The sequence below is a fragment of the Camelina sativa genome, chromosome 14, assembly GCF_000633955.1.
Source record: "Camelina sativa cultivar DH55 chromosome 14, Cs, whole genome shotgun sequence".
Classification (NCBI taxonomy): domain Eukaryota; kingdom Viridiplantae; phylum Streptophyta; class Magnoliopsida; order Brassicales; family Brassicaceae; genus Camelina; species Camelina sativa.
Window position 1 is genome coordinate 17,595,706 of NC_025698.1, and position 17,777 is coordinate 17,613,482.

The window sequence follows — 17,777 nt, forward strand, 5'->3', positions numbered from 1 at the left end:
GTTGAATTAAGTTGTTTTAAGTAATATTATGTATTTTTAAATTTTATTATTAGTTATGCTATTTTGTACCTTCTTTTTGTATTATCTATTTTCTATGTAATATATGCTATTGTTGAATTTTAAAATTATTATTTATAAGTTTAAGTATAAAGTAATAATAATTAATTGTATTTAGATATAAAATATAAATATATATAAATTTAAAGGATTGATTTGTAAATAAAAAAAGCTCAACTCCAAAATGGAGAAATGAATGAAAAGTCTCCAAATATATAAACAAATATAGAAATTTCTATTTTGGAGATGGAAATGGAATTGGGTTAGAGTTTGGAGATAGAAATGGAGATGGGTTCTAGTTGGTCTTAGTCCAAGCTTCTTGTTCTAGCTCTGCAGTTTAAACCATCTCCAAAGCAAGCCTTCAAATTTATGATGTCTCTATCTCAAACAAGTTTAAGCAATCTTAGGAATTACTTTAAAAAAATATGTTATGTTTTTCTTTTGTTCGCCCAAAAAATATCTTATGTATTTTGTAGCTTGATATAAATTAGAGTGACAGACCCACATTTATTAATGTTATTTGATGAGAAGCATGTAACGGGGCGTCGGGGCCTTTCATTGTTCACCAGACACATGCAATAATTGCATGTTTTTGTCTTTCTTATTATAATATAAAAATAAATCAATCCATCTAAGAAATGTAAAAAGAAGAGCATATACATGAAAATCCTCCATACAAATATATATATATATATATATATATATATTTATATATAATGTTTAATAGATAGCTAGTATATATATGTACTTAGGTGAAAGCCAGAAATGCTAAGTAATTCAGTTGACTTCAAATTAATTAATAATTTGTTCAGAAGATAAATTTTCGTGTAGATTTTCCAGATACCAATTTTGCTAAACTGAAATTTGTATTTGTGGATCGTTGTGCAGAAAGAGAAACTCTAATAATACTCATATGATATGTTGTGATGCTTTTTTGGTGCTCAAGTAAGTACATATGTTTCTTAACTTTTAAGTATGCAAAAATTTATTCCTTATCGTTATGTTTTCTCGTTCGGATATCGGATAGTTAGATTTGAATATTGTGTTTTCTTTATCATGACGAGAGATCTTGGTTGATAGAATTTATATGATGAAACCATAACGTTAGGTTAAATCAAAGATAAAAGTGGCATCTTTTGGTTGTGGGCACTTTATACACGTAATGAAGATAGACAGTATCTTGTTTTTAATGTGCTTTCAATTGCTTGCATTACATGTTTTTTGCACCTTTTATACAAATGTTACGTCCACATATCATTTTAAGATTGATTTTTAGTTACCTAAAATTATTTCCAACAGTTACTTACTTAGATTTGTTTTGTTAATAACATATAGTATTATGCATATTTGAATATATATCATAATCATAGCACCACTATGTTGCAAGTCACGAGTTTTAAGGTTATTTTACATAATGTCATCCATTAATTTTTCTTATGAGCTTTCTCTACAAAATGCATTATCAACTTTTCTCTACAAAATCCATCTTCAACGGTCTTTTATTTTTTCTTCTATAATAGAGATGAATTTTGCTCCAATCCACCTTTATTTTCACATCTAAAATAGAAATTGCTATTTTTTCCTTCATTTATAGAGGAACTCTATTTTTTTTCTACAAAAGGTTGCTCTATAAATAGAGGAACTCTATTTTAGATATGAGAATAGAGGTGAATTGGAGTAAAACTTATTTCTATTATAAAAATCTCTATTATAGAGGAAAAAAATAGAGAAAATCATTGGAGATTGGCTAAAATCTCATTTTGGGTAATAAAAAAAATTCAAAGAACATGATAATTATTAATCCAAAGTTTTATATATATATATATATATATTTGTAGTTAATATAACAACATGTGAAACAAATGCATTTAGATAAAATTATTTTCGTAGAAAAGATGTGGTTTAAAATAGATGTCGGCCAAAATAGAACTCGGATATACATTTGTTTAATAAGATACTCAAAAGTGATGATAAGTGCAAATGTTTTGCAAAAGTTGTAATATTAAAATGGGAAATTAAAATAATATTCCAAGAAACACCAACGAAATCCGACAAGTAACCAAGCTACGCACTTAGGCAGATTTTACTCTACGGAGGCGCGTGAGAGATAAGGAGCTATCGTGGATCAGGATCTCTAAACAAGTGTGTTTTTCAATTGGAGTGTAGAGATGTGGTTTGACTTTGGCCCTAAAGAGAGATCTGTATGACTCTTTCTTTGTCCGTAGGTGAGTGCCCACACCAGCTAATCACTTTTTGCTTACTATTTTAGATTTTGTACAAATCTGTTTGGTTCCTCTTTTGTGGTCCTCTCCCTTGTTTTCCCACTCCTGCTCTGCCACGTGCTTCTCTCTGATTCTATTTTTATTGAATAGTGTAAAGTACAAAATGTTTAAATAACTTGTCTGTTTTTCTTTTCTCTTATTTTTTGTTGCACTGGCTTGACTCATTCATTTTATTTTCTTTTGTTTTTAACATGTTTTATTGTTGCAAACACGTATGAAAATTGACAATTGAGAATGGAAAGTAATATTTGTTGTGACTGATGTGTAGTAGTAGAAGTGTTATAACAAAATAATGGAAAAGAAATTTAAATTGTATACGGAACTTTTTTCCCTCATGTATACGTTCGAGTATGCATGCAAATATGCAATGCCTGGTTCGAGGCCAATGCACCGGAAGATCGTGTTGAAATATCAGGTCAGTAATTTGGAAAGAGCACACTAGGAAAATCATGTATCTATCTATATGTAGAGTGTGGATCACTCTTGGATGGAAGTTGTGCGAGAAGTGGGGTAGGATGGATGTTGATTAATATTAAAACGCATATTAGCACCTCATTTTTTTTTTTGATGTCAAAAAAAAAAAAGTTTAGAATTATATTATTTAATCAGCTGGGCCATGAAATGTTTTATATGATACTATATAGTTTATATTGCTCACTTCTTATAACATGTATCAATAGATATTATACAATGGTTTCGGAGGTGGACGAAAACTAACTTTTGTATAAAATTGTAAAAGTTTTTTAATTTTTTAAAATTCGGGTTCTTTAGTTGTGGATTTGTGGTTGATCTATGAGAGTCGGACCGATAATATTAGGGTCTATATGCCTCGGCAAATATATAATGAAAACTTGAAAATGTACAAATTAATTAAAAGGCTAACCAAGCTGGCTACGTATTTCTATAAATAAAAAAGGTAAAATTAATAATTGTTGTTGACAAAAAAAAAACCAAAAAGAAAAAAGAAATTAACAGGTACAAGAAGAAAATATTTGCTCACATATGTAAACATTTTGTTTACTACTTTCAGAAAATAACAAACTTTTTCGAGTAATAGATTAAAAATGTCCATTTCTTGTAAAAACCTATATCTTACAAATTAGCAATATATCAAAAAATGATAATAAAGGCTAAATATTTCAATAAATCACAAAGGTAAAAATAAATAATGATAGGTAATTAATTATTAGGGAGTTTCATGAATTAAAAAAGATATTCCAAGGTGGAAGGCACAATTAGTAATCCAACGCAAATTAAGTTGAAAATAATACGAGTACGAAAAAAAATCGTCCCTTAATGACCGTACTATTAATTTGATCAAATCATGCTTTAATACTGATTAGAGCATATATCATAATTATGTTTATAACAGTCTTCACAAAATTTCAAAAACGGTGGCCGTGATTGTGACAGTCGTAAACTTTTGGTTTCGTTAATTATCCACCGAAAATATACAAAGCAATCGATATTCAATGTACTAATTAGTTACCAAACAGTGATTTTCGTCCTAAAACTTAAATATATTTAAAGTTAGCAAAAAACAGTAGTCTCCTAGTGTCGAAAGGCATCAAATTATTCGAAAAAAGCATGAGGCTATGCAAAAGTTTACTTATAAATCCCAATTGTTAATTTTACTATCAAAAGTTAAGTAATTTTGATTTATTCATACAAGAATCTAGGCGCTACAAGAATCCATTTGAATAGTAATCAAATCGTGTGTCTGGGAAGGCTTAAACGTCACTCTTCTCCTTACAACGTGGATTCCAACATCGATACATTTGTTTTATTCAAGAATACCAATTGCGAATAACACAAACAAAAACGAACTGAATAAATTAAATTAACCGGTCGTTTAACGAGAAAATAAACACTACATCCAAATTTAAAACTGACAAATACTAAAAAAAAAAAATGAAACAAGGTCTGAGAATGTGAAAGGATTCGAGAGGCACGTGCGATGAAAATCGCATTGAATCAAGAAACTAGTAATAAAAAGTGTGTACAGAGATTTTAATATATGAACATTAAATCAGGGGTGCATGCTCCTCGCTGGGACTCGTGCACCTAAAAATTTCTACATGCCATTTGTAATTATGGTTTATCGCAAAAGACGTGAGGATAAAGACAACATTTACTATTTAAAATTACCATACAACAAACGTAAAATAACAAAACCTTAAAAGTGAAATTCAATATTAATGCATATTACTAGTACATACTTACAAATTTAGATCTACTTATCAAAACGTAATTAATTAAGGGAATAGAGAACCTTTTTTCCACCAAGATAAATTATCGCCAAATAGCAAACAGTTTTGTTTTTGTTTTTGTCGTCTAGTGAAATTGTGCATTTTTTTCAAGAATATAAAATAACACAGATCTTTTCTTGAACGAATTATAAAGGAAGAACTTTTGTTTCTTGAGGTTGACACGAAAGAGGTGATAGTACTCGTGATAACTATTTGTGGATATCGAGCCGTGAAAAGAGAAAACTACAGCAACTTTTCACTTCCATCTCAAAAGATTAGTTTTGCTCCAGATAATATAATTGGAGAAACCACGAAACGCTATACAATAATCATTTAACGAAAAAGTTAAACATATATTCTAAACCAGTTGGTTGAGATTGCAAATATTAATCCAAAACAATTATCATCAAAATGGTAGTATATATATTCATCAGTAAAATCCGGTATTGGTAACTTTGTAATTGATATATAATTATGTCTTAATATCCATGGTGTGTTTTCTAAATTGCACTAGAAAAGACTACTATATCTTCTCCACACTCCACATCCAAGGAATATGGTATTAGTTATTTTAGTACTACTATATAAACGCAGTGGCTAATTTAATCTTCGATCCGATAAGGACTTAGCCGCGTTGGAGTTTTTTAAAAACAAGAAAAAAGTAAATTACGATTACGAATCATAGAACAAAAGAAGAGACAGATTTGATGGTAGTTATTATTCATTGATCACACGATTCTCTTAAAAACATTTCTATCATTTTCATAGTACGAAAAAAAAGGAAAAGAGAGTCGTATATCACATCATCTTGAAAATAAAGATGGGAATGATTATAAATGATGAGAAAAGCTGTAATCCAAACTTTGATCACTAATTAACACTAAAAAGAAAGTGTTAATTGTTGACTAAAACAGATGACGTGGTGTGTGAGTGCTGTTGTCACTTTCCAAAATACAATCCGTAATTACTACTGAGACAAATGGAATCCAAATTTGATAATGTAATAAATGAGAAAGTAAAATATGTATTTTTTTCTATGCTTTAAAGGTAGAGTGTTTTATTTCTGAAAAAAATGCGAGAAAGTGAGAGGGGAGATAGTGGAAGAAGAAGAAAACAGAAAAGAGACACGTGAAAACAGAGAGAGACAGAAGCTTGAGAGGGTATGTGACATAAGGATCCAAACAGGCCAGACACTCATCTATTCTGTCCACTTGCCATGTAACACATATATAGCTATGTTATGTACTTCACTCTCTACGCGCTCTCACAAGTTTGATCATCCACAAAACTTGTTTTGAAATAGTGAAATAGAATGTATTTTGACCACAGACACACTCCTTTTTCGTAAACACTTTATTCAGTAGCAATAGTTTGCTTCTCAGTTTATTTCCCTCTTTTCTAATTTCAAAAACTAACTTTATTTTGTTCTGTTTACTGTTATCAAATCCTAGACAACTCTACGGAAAATTAAACACGAATTATAAAACCATATAGCGTAAGTATGAGATAGCAGAGAAGGAAGAGGCATAAACTGGGAGTGTGAATTATTTCGGCTCTATATAGTAGGTAGGAATCACAAGAAGAAATAAAAGAAAAGAATATTACATATGAAAGCATATGTGACCAAAGAGCCTAGCAACAGTATGTTCTCTCTCACTATTCCATATGTACACAAACCATTCCTACGTTAGAACCAACGTACCTGTTTTTCCTTTTTTTGTTGTTGTTTCAAGGAGACTTTGGAACTTTTTTTTGGTTTTGAAAATAACGAAAAAACAAAGACACTCCCTAGGACAACGTGTGAATAATATCTCCATTTTTGAGTATTTCCATTGATTTGTGTTTGTGTATCCCTGCAGATATAAAAGAACAATGCTCTCTATATATACATAGTTGCAGCAAAATTCTTGAGACAAGATATTTATGGGCTTTTGAAAGTGTTACCCTAAAAAAATGAGAGACTAATTCCAAGGTTGTGACAAGGAGACCGTTGAAGATGATGCGTCTACCCCTATTCTGTGTTTTATCGCAGAGTTTAGAATCTTGTATTGCTCATTGACCGAGTTGTACAAAGCTTGGCTGTATGCTTCTTTCGCCTGTCATACAGATGAAAGGAACCATGATGATGAGAAAATCAATGGACTAGAAGAATAACTCAATCTTGAAACTAAAGAAAATGGTAATAGACAGACCTCGTTAGGGTTCTCGCAGGCTGCTGTGACGTCTGAGAAGCTGATTTCAGGACCAACTGATAGTCCAGTACCGTGAAACCCAACCAGCCTTTTCTCTCCAATTTCTTTCTCAACCTGGAAGGTGCACAATGAGGTGATGAGAGGAAATAAACCAGAGAAATCCCAAAAGGGAGAATAGAGAGATTATAATCAGTACTTGAGGTGGAGGGGGCATGATGTCATAGCAAAGCAAAGACATTGGATATATATGTCCAGGAGCACCAGAATGTTCAACCAATCTTCTCATGTTGTCCACCGAAGAAGAATCAAAGGGTGCCTAAACAATATTAGATCATTATATATCTGCAAATCTACCAGAACCAGGTAAGACCTCTGCATTTCCAGTCAATAACTTACAGGAAACCATTCCCCTGTAGAAGGATCAGGGCGGTCCCTCCCACCACTTGGTGCAATCCATATAAGTTGCCCGCCAGACCTACAGTGAGGTTTATGCAACATTAGCAGAGAAAACATCAACCTTTTCCTCAACTTCGGCTACTCTGAGATCTAATAAGAACATTCGTTATTTAGCTCCAATAACCTGAGCATTGTAGCCATCTCCTTTAAGCTTCGTGTGTTTGCTTTTCTTTTCATGTCAACAAGCTCAGGATCATCGTTCATGTGCTTTTTCGAGTACACACATATGAGGTTCCTGAAAGCAGGAGAAATCCCGGAAGTCACACAAGGTTGCTTAGATTACACTTCATCCCATCAGGTAGCATACCATTGTCAAATGAGGGGTCGTGATACCTTCCCATACTAAACGGAACACAAAGAGGATCAGTGATGACTCGATCACCAGCCACACATTTCTGCAGCAGAAAAAAAAAAGGATAAGTATAGCAGACAATAGCATACAGAAGAGCTCAGAGTAAGGCTCGAAGGCTCACAATGTTCTCTCCTATGAAAGGAGATTGTGCTTCAAGCAATAGGGAAATGACAGCAGGATCAGCTTCACTTTGATGGTTTGATATTAATACAATATTGTGTCCCTGAAATTAACCAGTTAAACGTTAAAACTCCTAAATGAAAAATAATTCAACTGTTGATCGAAACAAAATGCAATAAAAAACTTCAAGTCAGTTAGCTCGAGCATAAGAAAGAGAGAAGAGTACCTGCCGAATCTTGTCTTCCAACTCAGAGAAAATAGAAGCATTTCCAACATACGAATTTCTACATAATATGTTCAAGGGCTGTTAGTACAAAACTGGAAGACCCATTTATACCAACCAAACAAATTCAAAAACGATATTTGCTTTTCTATTTAAAATTTAATACTATATCAGATATGATAACTGTGAGTACATATTCCAGCTTACTTGAAATCAATTAGAGGACGAATGTATGTATGGACAAACATGTAGTAGTCAAATGGTTCTCTGATTGCTTTATGATATGGATTAAAAGTATAAGGGTCCTGAAATATGCACATCGCAAGGAAGCTCAAGTAAGAGAATTTTTAAGATGACATCTCGTAATAGAAAAATCATTCCAAGAGATTGACAAAAGAAGTACCTCAACACCAAGAAGCATGCGATCAAAAGCAACAGACATGTTTGATATAACAGTCTCCTCTGCCCTGGAAGCTCCGCTACTTAAAACCTAAAAAGCATCCGTAAGAATATAATGCCAAAGTTCAGTGAGCTGGTGTTCTCCAAACCAATCTAATGCCAAAGCATAGCACCAATCGTACAAACTAGTGAGTGATGATGAAAGGATTCATTTACTGCATTTTTGTAGTTCCAATACAATTCTTCCATTCCTGATGCAACATTTGCAGGCAACCTTCCAGCTTCAGCTTCCTTCTTGATACCAGATAAAAGATCTGAATATGAAGATATACACAGAGTTAATACAGGCATTGCGTCACAACCATCAAGAAACTTCTAATTGCACTACAGAATCCTAAAAACATAAACAGCTCATCGTGGACTACAGACTTAAAAAGAATCTTTCTGATTTCATTCTTGTTAACTAATCTTCCTGAAAGAAAGCGAAAACAGATACAACGTAAGGATTGGAACAACACAACGTAAGAGTTTCAATTAACCTTATTCAGAACAAGAATGGAGCAAGATCAGAAGCAAAAGGCAAGAAGTCAAATTCGATAAACCTTATCCAGTCAAACAAGAAACAACGACGAACATCGATTTCGCGATAAGATTATGAACAAAGTGGAATCGAACAATCTCCATAACTCTACATTCCGTTTCCGAATTGCTACCGCAAGTGAAACTAAAAGAGTCAATTCAAATTCCTCAGGAAGAAGAAGAAGAAGAAGAAGAAGAAGAAGGAAGACTAACTAACTAACCTTGTTCACTTCGCGCATCCAAGAAAGTACGGGAATGATTGAGCTCACTCGGCGTCTCTCCGGCGGCTTCATCTAAAGCAATGCTCGGCGCGGCAGAAGATTCCTTATCCTGAACAAGCTCAGACATCGCTCTCACACTCGCGCCGCCGCAGCGAGAACGAAGAGGCGGCGGAAGCTTCTTGGCGGTTAACCTGAAGGAAACGAGACCGCGAAGAGTAGTCGTGGAGGCGAGTGGATAAACCGGAACCCTAGCGGAGGAGGTTACGGTTGCAGCAGCAACGGCAACGGTTGCGGCGGAGGAGGAAAATGTGAGAGTCATTAAAGCGTGTTTGGTGATTGGACGAAGCAGAGCGTGTGTTTGTATATGTGTGACGGAGATCTCTTCCTTCCTTCTTCCTTTTTATTTATCCCACGAGTCCCTCTTTTTCACGTTTTTTTTTTTTTTTAATTTCTATTTATTTCACCAAATTACAAGCTCATTTGCCTCGGTAATTTTATTTTCTCATATTAAAGTGTTATATGTAACAATTTCAAATGAATAAAATGTAGATATTGTGGGTCAAGATTCAAGACTAGACCAAATTATAACCTCACATCTTTATACTTGTATTTTGCATTTGTGTTTGGTTGAAGAAGTCATGTTTGTGTGTACACATAATGAATATCTATTGTATAAATCATGTGACGTTAACAACAACAAAATCACGTAACGATTCTAAAATTATAGTTTGTGGAATTACGTAGTCCAGACCAAACTAAATAACTTTATACTATACCCTATCTTTTTCCCATTAGTTGCGTCATTAATTAAAGAAGTCACATTTGTGCGTGCGTCCACGTTATTTAAAATCATATAACGAAATGTCAAAGTCAACTGTAAAAACTAGATTTATACAGTTTTGCACTTCATAACACTGTCTAGATTTTGCACACNAAAAAAAAAAAAAAAAAAAACACTGACTAGATAAGCTTCAATTATTATTAGATTCTCCCCTTCTTTTTTTTTTCCTTTTTTTTGTTTCTCATTTAAAGAGTGTCGCGAGTTTGTTTGTGACATAAACGGCACAAAACTCAACTCACCAACTTGAGGATTGGGTTTATTGACAACTGTCAGATTGTGAGTGGCTCTAATATAGGCCGAGAGAACCTAATTGAACCAATGGTCCCATTGCGGCAGGAGCTATGTTATTGTGACTAATAAAAGTTTTTGATTCTTTTGACAACAACAACAAAAATATCTCAAACTAGAGTTTTTAATTCCAAGTGACACCTAAAAACTCCGGCACATGATAACATGAAAGCGACTTGTGGATAGGAAGAGTGAAACACCTATCCGAGGAAGTTGATGATCACCAAGTGGAGGACTAAGTTGCAGAGAACAAAATCAGCAAAAGCTCTCTCCGGTGCCAAATCCTGCAGTTTTTGAAGGAAAAAGTCGATATTTATGGATATATTATAGTGGCTCCTGGGGAAATATGAGATCAATGATATGTTACTAAGAAAATTGTTTCCCATGTTCAGAAGCTTTCTTCAACATCTATATTTCCCGGTTTAGAACCTTGTAAATATCTTCAATCCCAAACATAGTATACTAACTCTCCCACAAACCCAACTAGACCCTAGATACTTCTTCAAGATTGCCTAAAACAGTTTCTGCCCAATTCCCTTCCAAACTCTTATATCATAGCTAACAAACTTACTTAAACTCTGTTGGTAAGGTAATCTATCAAAGATAACCACATTCCCATACGTATCCTCCTAGGTTAGCTACAATAGTCTTTCAGTACACTAACAATAACACACCTAATCATTAGAATTGCAGTATCACTACGGTTTAGATGGAAGTGTTTGAGTGTGGATGGAAATATAAATCAATCAACTAAACATGGGGGTAAGGAGGAGGGAGATGATGAAACATTTTCATTGTGATAAACAAAAACAGTTGTATAATCATTGAAGAGAACTAAAATTTTCATCTAATTTGTTCTAAAACAATGTAGCATTACCTTGAATTCCTTGTTTTCTTTGTTCACTTGAATCCGGAGGCAAACTATAAACACAAAATAAAGAATGCTGTAAGATTTATACATTCTCAAGGTATAAAGATTTGTCAGTCGTAAACTCAAGATAAACTTACCAGCAAGAACTGCTGTCCCGATACAAGAGAGAACTCCAGAAAGGAATGAGTTAAACGGAAATGATCCCACCATCGCCATATAAGCCACCTACTCAGTCAAAAATCAACATTAAAACTCCAGTGGCCATGTGCTTATAATTTTGGTCATTCCACTGAAATGCTCCTTATGAGAAACAGGTAAGTAAAATAACTTAACCAGGAATTTTTGTACTACTGGAATAAGCCATTTCCTCATTTCCTTAGAAACTCACATACAAATTACCCATTTCATTCAAATAAAAGCGAAACAAAAGACTGATACGTAAAAGAACAAACCCATTTGCACATCAATGCTACGAAACTACATTGCATTTTAAAGTTACAGGTTCGTAGGGGGGATTTTAGATCTAAATCGATTACCTAATCCACCAAAATTCACAAACCACGGACGTGTGAAATAAGACAAGAGATCCATAAGAAACATAAACGAGAATCGCAGATCTAGAGAAACCATAATTCCAACAGGTTAGAGTACGTACCTGAATCAGAGCAGTGAAGACAGCGAAAACAACATACAAATCGATGATCTGCAATCAAAAATTTCCAGTGACGTTCAATTTCGACATAATTCCAAAATAAACCATTGATCCATAAAAAAAAACGAAGGTTTAAGAGAAAACAAACAATGGCGGAACCTTCAAATTAGTCGGAGTAGCGGAATAAGCGGAACGAAGAGAACGAAAGAGATCCTGAGCATCCTTACTAGTCGATTTCACCATTCTCGATCGAAGAAACAAAAAAAAACGAACACAAATCCCTCTTTACTCTTCGATTGCTGCTCTTCGTCTACGTCTGCGTCTTCACGGAGAGTCTTCAAGTCTTTCATCACTGTTATACGGCGTCGCTTGATCAAACGGGCCTATCTTAAGATTATTTGGGCTTTAATTGAATAAACTTAAACGGCGTCGTTTTGGATATTGGATTTAAACCATTTAAAATAAACACAGTAAACAAAAACAAAAAAAAGTGTCTTGCTTCAATTCCGCCGCGTAGTACTCAAAAACATTTTTCTCGCTTGGCCGTCTTCTCCGGCGATTTACAGACACTAGTTTTCTCTCCGGTTGTTACAATCAAACAATTCTGTCGGAAATTTTGAAAATCAGAAACCGGGAAAATGGCTTCGTTTCTTAGTTTCTCCGCCATTTCAGCTCATCCACCTGCTTTTTCCGGCGTTTCATTTCGTCCTCGCTCTTTATCTCCCAGGTCATTTCTTTTTTTTTGAATTTTGTGGATTCATGGATATGATTGAACAACTTATCAAAATCTCTGCATTGGGGTTTTCGAAAGTTAAGATCTTTAGTAATCAAATGCACAAAAATTAGTTGAATAATGAGAAGCCTGGTTTTTTTACGTTTGTTTACAGATTGTTCAAGTCTTGTGTGAAGTGTACTTATGCTGAAGCTGGATTAAGCAGCGATTCGTGGTCATCCCCAATCGATGTTGTGGCAGATGTCAAATCCGAAAGGGTAAGAAAAGCGAAAGAGGCGAGCTTTTACTTGTGTTTTGGTTTTATGATTTTTCTGTCTCAGTTGAAAAGGCAATTTCTTTTACTTAGCTTGTAGTTCTTGGTGGCAATGGTTTCGTTGGTTCAGCTATCTGCAAAGCAGCAATCTCCAATGGGATTGAGGTTGTGAGTGTTAGCAGGTATAGTTAAAGTATAAACCAGAGTGCTTTGAGTTCTTTACCACACTCTCGCCTTTTTTTTCAATGACTAATCTCCTTAATTGATCTTTTAGGTCGGGTCGTCCTAACTTCCAAGATTCATGGTTGGATCAGGTTACATGGGTTACTGGTAATCACTTGTGTTTTTGGTTATATCAAAGATTCACATAGACATGTCCAAATTAAAGTGTATGTGTTGTTGGACCTTTTGGGATTTCGTAGGTGATGTTTTCTACTTGAACTGGGATGAAGTACTTCTTGGTGCCACTGCTGTTGTTTCAACTATTGGTGGTTTTGGAAATGAAGAACAGATGAAAAGAATCAACGGTGAAGCTAACGTTATCGCTGTGACTGCTGCTAAGGATTTCGGTTAAGTGTCTCTATAGCTATATATCCGAGTTATTACCAGCATTTCTGTGTTTTGTTTTTTCATTTTTAGCCTTTCATCATGTGCAGGGGTTCCTAAGTTCGTCTTGATCACTGTTCACGATTACAATCTTCCGCCGTTTATTCTCTCCAGCGGATATTTCACTGGAAAACGTAACGCGGAGGCAGAACTTCTTTCAAAATATCCCACCTCCGGTAAGAGAACGTTTTTTTGTGTCTTTTGTTTTTAAAATATCCTATCAGAAAGCTTACCAAGTGTTATCTGTGATCTGCTTGTCGTTCTTGAAGGAGTTGTGCTAAGACCCGGTTTCATATACGGGAAACGAAAAGTAAACGGAATCGAGGTCCCACTTGATCTGGTCGGGGAGCCACTAGACAAGATCTATGGTTCCGCAGAGAGGTTGATTAGACCATTGAGAGCTCTCCCTGCGTCTGATCTCCTCTTGGCTCCACCGGTTAACGTCGATGATTTAGCACTTGCTGTAATCAACGCTGTAAAAGATGACGACTTCTTTGGCATTTTCACTATTGAACAGATCAAAGAAGCAGCTGCAAAAATGAGAGCGTGAAGAGTCTTTAGATACTAAATAAGTGTTTATTGGTTTGTGGCATTGTGCACTCGGGTGGAGTTTTAAAGACTACTATATAAATAGCTCCGTCGTCTTTTTTGTCAAATTTGTAATTGTAATGTATATTGCAAACGTATATAGGGGGTTTCAAATTGAACAATTCTTGGGTTCAAGGTTGGGTTCAAGGTGAACCTTTTGTTCACCTTCTCTTTATTTTAACCAATGAAAATCTGACATGTTATAATACATTTAAGAATCTATTCATTCAACTCCTTATTAAATAATTAAACAAAATCTGTACATTTTTATAAAAACTCGAACCGATATATAATTTCGTTATAATTGTAAAATCTAAACCCTAACCATCTCATTTGTAAACCCAAACCGACATATAATTTCGTTCTAATTGTAATCCTAACCACTTCATTTGTAAATCCAAACCAACATATAATTTTATTTTAATTATAAAATCTAAACCTTAACCACTTTATTTGTAAACCCAAACCGACATATAATTCCGTTTTAATTATAAAATTTAAACCATAACCACTTATTTGTAAATCCAAACCGATATATAATTTCGTTTTAATTGTAACATCTAAACCTTAACCACTTTATTTGTAAACTCAAACCGACACATAATTTTGTTCTAATTGTAAAATCTAAACCAAACTAATATTTAACTTTCCTTAATTAAAAGTATGCAGAATTTGTTCCTTAATTTGTTTTGCTTTCTAATATAATTTTGATTTATTTTTAAAATGAAATAATGTATAGAAGATTTTGATTGGCTAAAAAGAAAGAAGTGAACAAAGGGGTTCACCTTAGGAGTGAACCTAAGTATTTTTCTTTCAAATCCCCTTTATAATAAAACGGAAGTACACAACATTGTTTTGTAGACTATATAATTTTAATAAGTTAGTTACAAATAGGTTATAGATTAATTGGTTACAATTTAAATAGTGGATGCAATCTTAATTTATTTTCGGAAGATTTTATTACTAGAGCACGTTGTTTCCAAAAATCTTAAAGAGAATATTCTAAAGAATCATTTTATATCATCTAACTTACCATATTAATTTCTTTTATTAAGTTATTCATCAAAGAAAATCCTTTGATATCTAACTTAACATATTAATTTGTTAATTATCATTATACTTCACCTCTCATTTTTATATATGAGTCTATTTTATTTTGTGAAACAAATAAATTATCATATTATTTATTATAATTAAAAAATATTTTTATTTCTGGATATACCATAAGTTGAATTTTTTAAACAAATATAAATTGTTCAATCTATAAAATATTCAAGTTTTAGTAATATTATTCTTTAAAAATAATATCTATTGAATAAAATTTACTGAATAATATCTATTGAATTAAAAATTTAAATATCTATTGAATATTTCAATTCAATTTCATAATTTTTTGTTGAATTTTATAATTTTATATTATATAATAACCTTTAAATAATTTGTTTTGAAATATTTTTAAAATATTGAAACTTGATATAAAAGTTAGAAACTATAAACACTCTAAATTGATTTGTTATAGCAATGTCAATAATATGTCACTATAATATGAAAGAATTTCAAGAAACCAAGTATATTAAAAAAAAGTATAATAATATATTCAATTACTCATAATATAATAACTCGCTTTTAAAAAATCAAATTTACAAAATTATGTTTTATAATGACACTCAAGTCATAATATAGAATATACATTGTTGAAATAACTTCACATACATAAACTACTACAACATTTTAAAATTTTATTTTAAAATATAAAATATACAAAATTTTGTATAAAATAAAATTTAACTAGTGTTATAGCATGAGTACTTATCTAGAATCATTAACAATATAAAATTTACAAATAGGTGTTTTTTTTCTTCAAATCATCATATTTAACATATGATTTTCTTACATAATGTTTTATCCAAAAAACTTTTAAAAACAATCACATAAATTATATTTTATATAAAAATTACAATATTAATAAAATAAATTTTAACCCGTACTCTAGCACGGGTCTTAATCTCCTTTGTTCTTGCTATCAAAGGTGTTAACGTTGGTCAGTCATGATCTTTTACATTCAAAGCACATGGGTTGAATAATAAACAAGCCGTATATATCAATTGATTTAGAAATGTTATTAAGATATGAAATCAAACAAGTATTTTTCATATAATATTGTAAGATTTATCATTTATATATGAATTGAGTTATATATTTTTAACTGCAAAACTAGTTAAAATCCAATATAAAATAATAATTTATTTTATGAATGGTGTGACGGTTCTCACTATATTAATAATAAGGTTCTATCTTTAACAAGAAATATTGTTTTTAAAAAAAAAATATTTATAGTGGATATAAAATTATCATTATTAAAAATTAAGAATGCTTATAGAACAAAATATAAATTTTTTTTCCTTTTTTACACTAAACACAAAAAGTCATATGTTAAGTGATTTGTGTAAAATTTATAAATCCTATGTTATTCAATCATGAATTTTAAAAAGTCCATTAAAATCCACTGTTATTGAACTAATGATTATAAAAATTTACTTTACAATCCACTATTATTCAAAACAGTTTATGGATTCGTATTTTAATAAGTTTTAGTGATTTTAGAAGATTTGAGATGATTTGTTTAGTTAAAAATACAGAAATCTAAATCACATGGTTTTAGGTAGGATTAGAAAGAATTTTACCATATATCATATCAACTTCCCTAAAATCTATCAAAATTCTAAATTTCTTAAATATCATAAAATCTTCCAAAATCATGGTTTCAATACACCCCATAGTATCATATGTAGCCTCAGTTAGATCAGTTAGATAATCTATCACCACAATTGGAATCACTAAATAAATTTAGGTAAGCTAGGAAAATTGTTTCAAAACTAAAGGACTACACTATTTTTTTTGGGTTTAAATGCGCAATTTGTAGATATGTATTATTTAGTATTTAATACATAAAATAAGACTAATTAATGATTTAATTAAATTTGACTAGTTACCTTATGCGAGTAATCGAGAGATTGGTTTTCAATAAGATGATGGCTATTTCCTAATAGAGGAATCCTCTAAATTTCAAAAAAAATGGTTTTAAGGCCACTTGATATCTTAACCGGATGCTGGATTTGACTTATAGACTGAAATACAACTACAAGACAGCTATGATTAGAAGAGCGGGATTGATGGTTTTATTTTCATAGCCATGACGTCAAATGTTATTAGAGGAGTTTGATATATATATATATATATATGTGTATTTTTATTTTAAAATTTATTTTCATTTATTAGTCATAAACCTTTTTTTTATGGTGATTAATCAATTTTATATTTTATCAAAAAATAATTTTTTAAAATTTAAAATTAAAATAACATCATTATATTAGAATATTAAAACGTTTGATAGCACAAAGTTTGAACAATCTCTAACTTATCATTGTTTTCATCAACATGTATGAAATTGGGTATTTTCAAAAATGGCCATTTTTCTGTCTTATTTTTCAAAAATACTATTTTCTATATAAAAATGACTAAATTCTAAAACCAAAACTCCAAATACTAAACTCTAAAACTATACCCTAACATATAGAACCCAAATCTAAAAAACAAATTCTAAAAATTAATTTAACATATTTTTTTTAAGTAGACAAATTAATTTAACATATTGTTATCGTGTGAAAGAGGTTGAAAATGAAAATAATCAAAAAATAGTATTTTTAAAAAAAATCTTAAAGGGGCATTTCTAACAAATTTTCAATTTTCTAAGAATGACAAAATAAAAATGATGATTTTCTGTTGAAATATTTTCAAAAGCTTAGGTGGCTCAA

General features: G+C 31.8%; 3 protein-coding genes across 4 annotated transcripts; 1 reads left to right on the top strand and 2 right to left on the bottom strand.

The window, feature by feature from the left end:
- LOC104741815 (glycerol-3-phosphate acyltransferase, chloroplastic) lies at nt 6,110-9,519 on the bottom strand. Of its 2 annotated transcripts, XM_010462736.2 has the most exons (13): nt 9,131-9,519; nt 8,547-8,644; nt 8,335-8,421; nt 8,139-8,236; nt 7,935-7,992; nt 7,710-7,811; nt 7,570-7,631; nt 7,361-7,471; nt 7,177-7,255; nt 6,977-7,096; nt 6,781-6,894; nt 6,533-6,684; nt 6,110-6,441 (listed from the first exon to the last, which is right to left on the bottom strand). In XM_010462736.2, exons 1-12 carry the CDS (start codon nt 9,447-9,449, stop codon nt 6,550-6,552), a joined length of 1,383 nt encoding a protein of 460 aa, XP_010461038.1. In that variant the 5' UTR covers nt 9,450-9,519; the 3' UTR covers nt 6,110-6,441; nt 6,533-6,549. The 2 variants fall into 2 exon arrangements, with proteins under 2 accessions (XP_010461038.1, XP_019090827.1); XM_019235282.1 differs by having other exon boundaries at nt 6,111-6,684.
- Nucleotides 10,222-12,122, bottom strand: LOC104741816 (dolichyl-diphosphooligosaccharide--protein glycosyltransferase subunit DAD1). Its single transcript, XM_010462737.2, has 5 exons — nt 11,942-12,122; nt 11,786-11,833; nt 11,268-11,355; nt 11,137-11,180; nt 10,222-10,543 (listed from the first exon to the last, which is right to left on the bottom strand). Exons 1-5 carry the CDS (start codon nt 12,023-12,025, stop codon nt 10,460-10,462), a joined length of 348 nt encoding a protein of 115 aa, XP_010461039.1. The 5' UTR covers nt 12,026-12,122; the 3' UTR covers nt 10,222-10,459.
- Nucleotides 12,272-14,097, top strand: LOC104741817 (uncharacterized protein At1g32220, chloroplastic). Its single transcript, XM_010462738.2, has 7 exons — nt 12,272-12,509; nt 12,670-12,772; nt 12,862-12,950; nt 13,043-13,098; nt 13,191-13,337; nt 13,425-13,550; nt 13,644-14,097. The coding sequence occupies exons 1-7, from the start codon at nt 12,421-12,423 to the stop codon at nt 13,922-13,924; spliced, it is 891 nt and encodes a 296-aa protein (XP_010461040.1). The 5' UTR covers nt 12,272-12,420; the 3' UTR covers nt 13,925-14,097.